The 12,245-nt window shown below is 37.9% G+C and overlaps 1 protein-coding gene across 3 annotated transcripts in view; it reads left to right on the forward strand.

Moving 5' to 3' along the window:
* The window catches only part of NAA25 (N-alpha-acetyltransferase 25, NatB auxiliary subunit), a 76,062-nt gene that overhangs the window by 14,517 nt on the left and 49,300 nt on the right, over positions 1-12,245 (forward strand). The window contains exons 4-8 of one of the 3 annotated variants that reach the window (XM_022550661.2): positions 1,296-1,414; positions 5,669-5,743; positions 6,881-6,988; positions 7,349-7,427; positions 11,254-11,365. In XM_022550661.2, the coding sequence (XP_022406369.1) occupies positions 1,296-1,414; positions 5,669-5,743; positions 6,881-6,988; positions 7,349-7,427; positions 11,254-11,365 (493 nt within the window). Of the gene's footprint in view, positions 1-1,295; positions 1,415-5,387; positions 5,466-5,668; positions 5,744-6,880; positions 6,989-7,348; positions 7,428-11,253; positions 11,366-12,245 lie in introns of those variants that run through there. The other 2 variants (XM_089894543.1, XM_089894542.1) reach the window with 2 other exon arrangements.

Consider the following 12,245-nt stretch of genomic DNA (forward strand, 5'->3'; position numbering starts at 1 on the left):
TCAGCTTAAAGATAAACATGGTGTCAACTTATCTTCTAAATTTACCTTCCCACTAGCAGTGTATCAGAGTTCCACATGCTTGTCATTGGTATTCTTTTTTTTTTTAAATTAATGTGATATTTATTTATTTATTTATTTGCTCTGGATCTTAGTTGCAGCAGGCGGGCTCCATAGTTGCAGCTCACTGGCTCCTTAGTTGCGGCACGTGGGATCCTTAGTTGTGGTATGTGAGCTCTTAGTTGCAGCATGCCTGTGCGATCTAGTTCCCTGACTGGGGATTGAACCTGGGCCCCCTGCATTGGGAGCTTGGAGTCTTAACAACTGCGCCGCCAGGGAAGTCCCGTCATTGGTATTCTTAGACTTAAAAAATTTTGCCATCAAGCCATCATGTTGTACTCCTAAAAATATACAGCTTTTGTCAATTGTTTCTCAGTAAAACTGAAAAAAATAAAATAAATTTTTTGCCAACCTAGCAGGCAGAAAATTATTTTATAGTTCAATTTTGTGTTTCATTCTTATGGAAGATAAAACTTAAGAGTTGAGGTATTATATCTGATTATTTAGGGATTATGTTGATTTAGGGATATGGATTCTCTCCCAGCATTTCAAAAAAAAAATTATCTGTCCTACAAGTATTGGTTGAATGTTTTTCTATGACAAATATTGTATCAGAGTCAAAGATGAAAGGTATTCTTTGCTTTCATGTTACTCATAGTCTATGAGGAAACATAGATCAATAGATAGTATGTTGCATTATATATTAATAAATTGTATAAGAGCGTTATTTAAAAGATTTAAAGATGGCAGAAGGAAGCAGTGTACAAACTGGGATGGAGGAGCAGAGATCGTGTTCAGGGAAGGATTACATTTGAACTGGGTCTTGGATGATGTTCACTCAGTAGAAAAGAGAGGAAAAGGGAATCCGAGCAGAGGGAACAGTGTTAAAGTCATGCAGGTCTGATACAGCACAGGGAATCTAGTGGAACTACAAGTGGTTTGATGTAGCTAGAGCATAAAGTGCAGGAGGGAAGAGTTTGGAAGAAGATAGAAAGGCTAGATAGATCCTGGAGGGTCTTGTACATTGTAAACGTCATGGGGAGGCCTGACCTATTCCATGCTTCATCGGAAAACACCTAAGCAAGGTAAGAGTAATGAGCAGATGAGGCAAAGCAAATACTTTCTCCTTCCTTAATGATAGGAGACATCTATTTCCTCCAAATAGGAAAAAAATTAAATGCTGTTAAGATTTGTTATACTTCAGTAATTAAAGAAAATTCTCTTTCTCTTTGTTTTAGCGGAGTTAGTCACAAAACTTTATGAGGCAGCTGTGAAGAAAGTTCCCAATAGTGAGGAATATCACTCTCACCTCTTCATGGCCTATGCCAGAGTGGGCGAATATAAGAAAATGCAACAGGTAACTTGATGCCCAAACCTCCTGGGCTGCAGGATTTTCTATTAATGTGGTTTAACTGCAGTGGTATGTGTGTCTGCATGTGTGTGTTTGCATATATGTGTAGAAGTGAATCTATGTATTTGTGTGTGGAGATCAGCCAGTTATTTTTTGTGTGTGTTTTAAAGATGAACAATTATTCAGGTTCTTTAAATGTTTTCTTTGGGAAATGTGATTGTTCCTTTGTGGCCTGATGGTATGTTTTGTTTGGTTCTGGTAAGTTGGCTTCAGATTGTCTCACTGCATCAGATTGCTGTTATATTTTCAGAAAATGGGCAGAAATCCTAGAGCAAAAAATGAACAGACTATAGAAAGATTAACTGTAAAAGTTTACATCTATTTTGTAAATTTAACTGTTTATATAGCCTGCTAAGATTTTTAAATCCATGGCGGGAAAACCCCTATTGCTTGGGATGCTTGTTTTTTTGTTTTTTTTTTCTGGATGCAGCTTATCTGCCAGTTAGCACGTTTTAGGTGTTCCTTGTACACATGTGAAGGAGCCTTATTTGGATACATTTGGACTAATAGGTGCGTAAAGCTGGCATCCCAGAGAAATGAAATTTGCACTCTTAAGCTCATAAAGGGTTATGATGTCAAGCTAGAATTTTTAAAGAAATGCTTTGTTTGGGGGTGTAATGTGTTTGGAAGGCAGAGATTTCCTACTTGGATTTTTATTTTGTCTTGTTTACTTGAAATATCAAACTATAACAATAGATAGGTAGACCAGGGAGGGTGGAAGATACTATATTAAGATAAACCCTTTCTCTTTCAAATCAGTTTTTGTATTTGCTTATGTAAGTTTTTAAATTGGAAGAGATTTTTTGGCCCAAATATAATTCTTTGAAGAAATTTTATCATTATTTTATTTATCATTGGAGTATTGATATGTTCTCAGGAAAAATATTCACAGATTATAATTTTTCTTTTATTGTAAAATGGGTATATATTTTTTAAATTGGCAGCACTAACCATATATACATATAAATCCTTAGTATCCTATTTTTACTTCTAGGAATATGTTCTTTTTTTTTTTTTTAATTTATTTTATTTATTTTTAGCTGCGTTGGGTCTCCATTGCGGTGCACGGGCTTCTCACTGAGGTGCCTTCTCTTGTTGCGGAGCATGGGCTCTAGGCACGCAGGCTTCAGTAGTTGTGGCGCACAGGCTTAGTTGCTCCGTGGCATGTGGGATCTTCCTGGACCAGGGCTCAAACCCATGTCCCCTGCATTGGCAGGCGGATTCTTAACCACTGAGCCACCAGGGAAGCCCCTAGGAATATGTTTTAAGTAAAGTATATTAAATGTACATTAATACAGACAGAGTGAAAGAAATTATAGTTCACCTATGTGGTAGAAAATAATGCAACACCCCGCCCCCCCCAAATGGTACTGTGTGTCTTTATTTGTTGACATAGAAAGATATTCCCAATATATGTTAAGTGAGAAGAGCAGGTTGTAAAATGGCCTTCTCTCACGCCCTTCCCCTCCACCCTTCCTTATTAAGTATATGTACCGAAATGTTGCCAGGATATAGGGCTGTGGATACTTTCCATCTTAATTTCTGTTCTTTCTTTTTTTTTTTTTTTTAGCATGTGTTAATTTTATGATCCCACGAAATATATTTTTGAAATATGTATTATACACACATTTATAAAATAACAAAAAGTACAAGTTCATGCAATAGCAATATTAAGGTAAATTTTGAAAAAGGGAAAAAAATAATCTACCACTTGAACAGATTATATTTTTGTATGGTTTAACTTTACATGTTGCCAGAGATATATACAATTTTGCATCTTGCTTTTTGGAGACATAGCTTTGATGTGGCTTAGTAGTTATGGTTTCTTAATATGTTTTAACCATAGCCTGCTTTTGCATTATTTTAGTCTAATATGTTGGAAGAATGGAGTCCTCTAGTGTTAAATGTCTTAGAATGGAACGTCTGATTTTTATTCTGCCTTTGTTGCTGCTTAAGGTAGTTACAGTTCTTAGCTTATATGTATGCTTATTTTGAAAGGGGAATGTCAGTCTGGGGTAATAGGTATTTTATAAATTACATGTTATGTTTCATAAGGGCTTTTGTTTTGTTCACTGCTGAATCCTCACTTCATGATAAATGTTTGTTAAATAAATGAGTGATTTGCATAAACTGGTGGAGGTAGGAGGGAGGGAAGCCAGGGAATCACAAGATTTAAGGACTTCTGCCGCACAGATCATCTCTGGCAGGTAAATTTAAAACCACCTTGAATAAAGAGTTGCTAGTCATTCATATGGTGACTAGACTTTCCTTTTTCTGTAAGTGACATTCCTATTCTCTGAGTCACCAGTTTGCAGCCATGTTTTTCAAATTTCTCTCTGGTCAAAAGTTTTCTGTAGCAGCAGAATGCTATCACCTATAAGATAGTAGGGTGTGGGCATGAAATTTCTCTTTTATGTTAAAAGTTCATGTTAATTTAATATTCTATTCCTTTTTATTTCTGTGTGTCATTATAAAAATGTTTTCTTTCCCCAAGTTATCAAATAAAATTGGTTTTCTAACACTTTCCATTTCATTTCTCCAGTTTGGTGTTAAGAGCAGGGACCTCAAGCCATTCTAGACTCTCCTTCTCATCTTCTATGTCCATTTTGTCTCCAGATCATCTTGATTCTACCTCCATAGTGTCTTTGAGGTCTCTCTCTCTCTTTCTGTCTCTTTTTTTTTTTGGCCACGGGGCTTTCTGGATCTTAGTTCCTGGATCAGGGATCAAACCGATGCCCTCATCAGTGGGAGCTCGGAGTCCTAATCACTGGACTGCCAGGGAATTCCCTGAGGTCTCTTTTTCTATTTGATCTACCTCATCCTGGTTTAGTTCTTTATTGCCTCACCTCTTATTTTTCCCTATTTTCTTTCTTCACAGTACTGCTAAAATACTCTTCCTAGAAGAGTATAGATTTATACATATCACTCGCTTACTCTGTATAGACTCCTTTTGGAATGCCTTATAACAAAGGTACCTCTGTCTACCTTTTAGCCCTTTTCCCTTCTCCTGCTCTTAATTTGTATATGTATTCTTACCCCCCATCTTTGCCTATAGACATTCTGTTTCACCTTCAAGGTCCATCTGAAAGACTGCTACTTTGGAGAATGCTCTTCCCTACTTTTCCTTAAAAAAAGAAAAAGAAAGGAATAAACAAACATACTAACCTTGCCTTCCTTGGAAACACCCTAGTGTGGTGTTTTTGTATAGGGTGTTTTTGTTTTCCTTTTTTTTCTTTGGCTGTGCCACTTTGCTTGTGAGATATTATTAGTTCCCTGACCAGGGATCGAATCCGGCCCTGGCGGTGGAAGTGCCGAGTCCTAACCACTGGACCGCCAGGGAATTCCCTGTATAGGATGTTTGTTTTTATTGCCAAGAATATTTTAGTCGTTTGAATATTTGTCTTATCTCTTTCCCTTGCTTTTAAGTGCCTTGGGGATCGGGACTCAATCTTTGTATCCTTGGCAGGAATAGACATTTCCTTCCACTTAATAGGGGCTCCATGTATTTTTTTCAAGTGGATTGAAGATAGGCAAAAGATTAAAAAATAAAATAGTAACTGTGATAATTAGCTGACAGAGTTCTTAGCATTGATTACTACTTGGCAATTATGGACAGATTCTCAGTTTTACGTGAATAGATCTACTTTGCTCCTTTGTGCCATGTTCCTACTTCTAAGTATTTGCATATTATACATTTCACAATGAGAGGGTTCAGTTCTAATTAATGGTGTATTGAAAGAACCTGAATATTTTCCTAACCTAAGAATTATTTTTTGAATTATGTCAGAGTAATTTTGTCTGATTTTGAAGTTTAAATATACTGTGTGGATTTCTTTGTTTTACTATAACTGATTAGTGCAATGGCTTCAGTAAAGTTTATTGATATACATTCATAACCCAACTTTTGTTTTTGCTTGGTAGTCTACCAGAACTATATTGGATTGCAGTATTCTCTAGGAACACTGGGTCTTCAGTTTAAGAAAATCTGATTCAAAAGGTGAAATATCATTCTTGATATTGGGATTACCTCTATTGTTATGCTGTAGAGAACACCCATCAAGTTACTAGGCACTTACAGTAACCAGCATATGTAAACATGTTGCTATTTTCCTAGGAAACTTCTTGCCACATGTCTAGGTCATTAATTACCCTCTGTATGATGTTTTCTAAGTTAAGTATTTATGGCTCTCTGTCTTTCAGGCTGGCATGGCTCTATATAAGATTGTCCCCAAAAACCCTTACTACTTTTGGTCTGTGATGAGCTTAATAATGCAAGTGAGTATGGCATTCAGAATGGGATTGAGATTTGTTTTTATTTTTGTATATAGTAATTGTCCTTAATGTGTCCTCTGAACATCTTGGGTAATGTATTGTTGCAGCATGTGTCAAATAGGGATGTGACATATTGTCAGTTGATTTTTTTGAGTTGAAGAGTTTTAGTATTCTTTTTGAGTTGATATATTGGTTTATTTGTGTGTAGCACAGAGTGTATTTCCTCTGAATCTTAGATCCATTACTGGGTTACTTGATCAAGTATGAGCCTCGAAATGTTTGATATTTTAACTTGAGGTTTGTCTTTAAGGCACTATTGTTGGTTGTTGAACGGATCATTGAACTGGGTGACCTTGTTTCATCACTTCAGCTTTCTGAGCCTCAGTCTGCTCTTTTGCAGAATGGAGATGCTCATCTCCCAGAGCAGCTATAAGTACCAAGATAAGACACTGTGTATGAGAGGATGGGGAGAAAGGAGTTAAAATGTAGCAGTTAAGAACAGAGAGGCTCTGGAGTTAAAATGTAGGTTAAGAACAGAGAGGCTGTGGGTTCAGACAGGTCTGCTTTCAAACATTGGCTTCACCATGTCTCTTGAGCTGTTGGGGAATCTTTTAACCTTAGTTTAACTATAAAATAAGCATAATAGCTACCCTGAAAGGTTGTTTTCAGGGGGTACATGAGCTCTGAGCAGAATCTTTGGCAATGTTAAAATGATTAATACCATGCTAAGGTAACTGTAGCTAATAGTAAGCCATACTATAAATAGAAGGAATTGGCATTTTCCTTCTAATATGTGAAGGTCTCAAGAAGACATCTCAAAGGTTTTTGACCCTTCAAATACCTGGTACCCTTTATATATACTAAATAGTATAAACGTATCCCCTCTTAACATATTTCTAGAAAAAAATGCATGAATGGTCTAATATTTAAAAGTTAGGTCATATTGTGGAAACTATGTATTTCAAGAATGCATACGATTAGAATCTTTAGTAAAGAAATCTCCTATAAAGCAAACCACTCTCAAGTTCAAATTAGGTCTGATATTTGACATAGTGGGTTGATAATTATGTGCCAGAGTCACAATAATGGTCTGCATGGTAATAATATAAATAGTGCAAACATTTTTCTTTTCTCCTTTAGTCTATATCAGCGCAGGATGAAAACCTCTCAAAAACGATGTTTCTGCCCCTTGCTGAGAGAATGGTAGAAAAAATGGTAAAAGAGGACAAGATAGAAGCAGAGGCTGAAGTGAGTAATTTAAGCCCCACTTTGTATTTGCATGTTTTTGATGTTGTTACAATATTATGAACTGTTGCTTTATTCCATTTAGAGAACTGGGTCCTCACTCTTGCCTTTTGTGTAAATGTGAAGCTTTGGAACTCCCCAGCCTAGGTATAATGAGTGAGGTTCTAGCATGTTTCCAGAAAGTACTCTGCTGAGATATAGATAGGAGAGATACTATGGTCTGATTCTCATTGTTAATTTCATCTTATTTGAAGATATAGTGTTCTTTTCTGTTAGATAGCTTTTTAAAAACATACAAATGACTTATCTTTTTATTATTGAAAAGTTTCAATGATTGCACTTCTTGTTTGTTTGTTTTGTAAGGTTGAACTTTATTATATGATCCTAGAACGTTTGGGAAAGTACCAGGAAGCCTTGGATGTCATCAGAGGAAAATTAGGAGGTAATTTTTAGAGTTTTCTTAAAGTTTTTTTTGTTTTGTTTTCCTATTTAAACATGACATTTTATTGTGGAAAATTTCTTCCACATACAGAAACAAAGATATAAAGACTTTAAAAAATCACTTGCGATCATTTTAGATTCTTTCAGGTTTTTCTGTATTAATTTTTTTAAAATAATTTTTAGTTGAAAATAATTCATGGGGACTTCCCTGGTGGTACAGTGGTTAAGACTTCGCGTTTACGATGCAGGGGGCCTGGGTTCGATCCCTGGTCAGAGAATTAGATCCTACATGCCACAATTAAGATCCCACATGCCGCAGCTAAAGATCCCGCATGCTACAAGGAAGATCCCACACGTGGCAACGAAGATCCCATGTGCTGCATCTAAGACCTGGCATAGCCGAATGAATGAATGAATGAATGAAAATAATTCATGGATTCAGAAAATTCAGGGAGTATGATTTTACCCCAGATCTCCAACCCTCTGCCCTGTACATCCTTCTCCAGTTACCTGTTCTGTATATCCTTCTAAAGTAGTATCTTTCCCCTCCCCCTTCCCTTTTTTTTGTTTTTGGGGTCCTAAGTTTTACTTAAGAACTCATACAAAATATTCCAGATAATTGAGGTTTTTTTTGTTTTTTTTTTTGATGTGGACCATTTTTTTTAAAAGTCTTTATTGAATTTGTTACAACATTGCTTCTCCTTTATGTTTTGGTTTTTTGGCCATGATGCATGTGGGATCTTAGTTCCCTGACCTGGGATCAAACCTGCACCCCCTGCATTGGAAGGTGAAGTCTTAACTACTGGACCGCCAGGGAGGTCCCCAGATAATTGAGTTTTAATCCTCATCTTCCTCCTCTTCTTCATCTTTTTTTTTTTTTTTTTAAAGAAATTTATTTATTTTTGGCTGCTTTGGGTTCTCATTGCTGCACGCGGGCTTTCTCTAGTTGCAGCGAGTAGGGGCTCCTCTTCGTTGCAGTGTGTGGACTTCTCATTGCAGTGGCTTCTCTTGTTGTGGAGCATGGGCTCTAGGCGTGCAGGCTTCAGTTGTTGTGGCACGTGGGCTTCAGTAGTTGTTGCTCGCGGGCTCTAGAGTGCAGGCTCAGTAGTTGTGGTGCACGGCTTAGTTGCTCCGTGGCATGTGGGATCTTCCCGGACCAGGGCTCAAACCCGTGTCCTCTGCATTGGCAGGCGGATTCTTAACCACTGCGCCACCAGGGAAGCCCCTCTTTTGCACCTTGAGTAGTCTGAAAGTAATGCAGTTCGTAACTTTCTTTGCTGTTAGCAACTACGCGTAACCGATCACATAGGTTATTCTTCTTCAAATATTTTATGGTGAGATATTTCAAATACCTTTTGGAAAAAGCTACCTCAGAAGTTACAGTAATCTTGCTTTTGCTTCTTTCGTTTGTTACAACACCTCCACCAAGATTCTCAGCTTTTCCATTCACTTTGATTCTCTCCTGAAAAAACTGCTCAAAATTGGCAGCATCCATGATTCTATCTTCTACAGGATGGGTACAGTCAAGAGTAAACTTCAGGACCTGCTTCTTTTTTTTTTTTTTTTTTTAATTTAATTTTATTATTATTTTTTTGCGGTACGCGGGCCTCTCACTTTTGCGGCCTCTCCTGTTGCAGAGCACAGGCTCCAGACGTGCAGGCTCAGTGGCCATGGCTCACGGGCCCAGCCGCTCCGCGGCATGTGGGAACCTCCCGGACCGGGGCATGAGCCCGTGTCCCCTGCGTCGGCAGGCGGACTCTCAACCACTGCGCCACCAGGAAGGCCCCAGGACCTGCTTCTTTTTTTTTGCCCCCCTTTGCCACAAACTTTCTACCGGGCGCCATGGTGGCAGCGGAGGCAGAAAGGGGCCCCCCACTTTTTTAAACCACAATTGAGAATATACTGTACCTTGACCCTAAGAGTAATCTTACTCTGCACAATGTTCTTATTAAATATTTTTTTTCTTTAAAATTTTTAAATGTTTATTGTGTCTGTCCTATGAAGGCATTTGAGTTTGTGACCTTTTCTCTCCATACTCTTAGACCCATTGTTTTTTTTACCTAAACAGTGTGTCTTAGAGATATACCTCACTACCTCACTCTCTTTAATGGTGCCCAGTGTTCCATAGTATAAACGTAGACAGTTTACTACATAGCTCATCTTTGAAGGGTATTTAGGCTATTTGCAAGGAACATCTTTGCTATAAACCAAATTGCCCTCTAAGAGGCTACAGTGTGCATTTCCACCAGCTGTATTTGCTATTAGATTGTAAGAGGGCCTGTTTCTTTGCATATTTACCCACCTATATTATCAAAATTTTAGATCAAACTTTTTAAAAAATATTTATTTATTTATTTGGCTAGGCCGTGTCTTCGCTGCTATATGCTGGATCTTCCTTGCCGCATGCGGGATCTTTAGTTGTGGCATGTGAACTCTTAGTTGTGTCACGTGGGATCTAGTTTCCTGACCAGGGTTCAAACCCGGGCCCCTTGCATTGGGAGCGTGGAGTCAGCCACTGGCCCACCAGAGAAGTCCCATATCAAACCTTTTATGTTTTTCAATGAGATAGGTAAAACATACCTTACAGTTTTTATTTAGTTATGAGGGAGGATAATTATTTCTTCATTTGTTTAAAAGCCATTAATATATTTTTTTCCTCTGAGCTGCTTTTTCTTATCCTTTTCCTATTTCTAAAAATTTGGTTAATCTGCTTATTGATTTGCAAGAGTACTTTACATGTTAAAGAAGTTAGCTCTTTTCCATTGTTGTGAAAATACTTCCTCCTTTGTTGTTGGAAAACTGATTTGTATGAACTTCATAGATAGCATTAACTATTCCCTTATTTTTGGAGACTTAGGAGATTTTGGTTCCTAAATATTTACACATCTTTGATTTCCTTAGGAGAAATTAGTGGGAATGCAGTTATCGTTTTGACAACCCTGGTTTTTTAATTGTGCCTTTATGGTTATTGGGAGTAACTAACTGTAGATGAGTAGCCTCAGAACTCTCATTAGGTCCAGCCATTAAAAAGACTTTGTTTTTTACAAGTATGTATATCCTTTACTAGATTTTGTGCTATTCCAAAACTGTAATAGTAACTGAGTTAAGTACTTTAATTATATAAAATGTAGGAAGAGTTTTGTTTTTGTTTTTATTTTTAATGTTACTCTCTAACTTTAGCCTCCTTGCAGGTGGGTACAAGTCAACTTTGTTTTTATTCAGTTAGGTTGTAGTTGTATGGATAGTTACAGTTTAGATTCTCTATAGAAAATTCATAATGTAATTGTTGGCATCCTTAATCTGCTAAACCATTCTAAAAGGACAGGGCATATCTAATTTGGTCAGAAATATAGTCCTAGTTTTTTTGTTCTCAACTGTTGGAAGAGTTTGATTCATCTCTTTTCTTTTTTTATCTTCCTCATAACATCTCCCCTTTCTCATCTCATTCCAGTCCAAGCTTATTCAATGTTTTGGAAATGTATGGATGGTCTGTCTATGGTCTAAATATATCAGGTCTAAATATACCAGTCCTTAGACGTTGTTGGGATTTTATGTGTATCCCACACACTAGATCCTCAACTCAAGACATTCTGGATCCTTGTATTTTGTAGAAGAAAAGGATTAAAAAGTTTAGTATCAGAAATATACGATTTTTCCTTTCAGGAAAGTAATCTTCAGTGAGATAGTAGTTTGTATCTAATAGTGGTCCCATTTTCTAAGAGAGTGAATAAGAAAATGTGACAGTTTCCTTCTTGTATATGGATTTTGTTCTGGTTTCTGAGCAGAAATGAAACCAGCTTACCAACTTTTATAACTTTTAATTGTAGAGAAGTTAACAAGTGAGATTCAGAGTCGGGAAAATAAATGCATGGCTATGTACAAGAAGCTGAGCAGGTGGCCAGAGTGCAATGCCCTTTCTCGGCGCCTCTTACTGAAAAAGTAAGTAGATGCTTCTTTTTGGACTATGAGACTGGAGTGGGGCTTTCAGGTCTCACCATTGATTTTTTTGGTCTATATATTTTGAGATTTCTGGGCATAAAGTGAAATCTTTTAGTTGTGTGTTCTGGATATTTTTTTTTAAGTTTTTAATGAGCCTTCATCTTTTTTTTTTTTTATTTGCGGTACGCGGGCCTCTCACTGTTGTGGCCTCTCCCGTTGCGGAGCACAGGCTCCGGACGTGCAGGCTCAGCGGCCATGGCCCACGGGCCCAGCCGCTCCGCGGCATGTGGGATCTTCCCGGACCAGGGCGCGAACCCATGTCCCCTGCATCGGCAGGCGGACTCTCAACCACTGCGCCACCAGGGAAGCCCGAGCCTTCATCTTTCAATAAAGAGGTGTAATGGAACTTATGCCACCAGGGTGCTACGTATTCAGAATGAATGCTGAAAAGTCATTAATTTGTCAAACTCAATATTGGTCTAAAAGAGAGACCCTCCCCTTAGCCCCCCTAGAAAGCACTAATGTGGGGAGTTTTCTGTTAAGAATATTAGTTTTTTATTAAGGGCTGCATGAGCTGTTTTGTTTTTTTTTTTAATTTATTTTGGCTGCTCTGGGTCTTACTTGCGGCACGCGGGATCTTTGTTGTGGCAGGTAGACTTCTTAGTTGCGGCATGCATGCGGGATCTAGTTTCCCGACTAGGGATTGAACCGGGCCCCCTGCATTGGGAGTGCGGAGTCTCATCCACTGGGCCACCAGGGAAGTCCTGAGAATATTAGTTTTTTAGACCTGGTCATTTTATTGAAGGAAAGAGTAGTTTCTTGAAAATGTTTGACTTTGAAAATGCCTCTGGAGTTGTTGCCCTTTTAGGGCTGTAGAAGA

This window comes from Delphinapterus leucas, chromosome 14 (genome assembly GCF_059928025.1).
Source record: "Delphinapterus leucas isolate spDelLeu-1000000601 "Yukka" chromosome 14, BTC_Dleu_Yukka2, whole genome shotgun sequence".
In the NCBI taxonomy this organism is placed as follows: domain Eukaryota; kingdom Metazoa; phylum Chordata; class Mammalia; order Artiodactyla; family Monodontidae; genus Delphinapterus; species Delphinapterus leucas.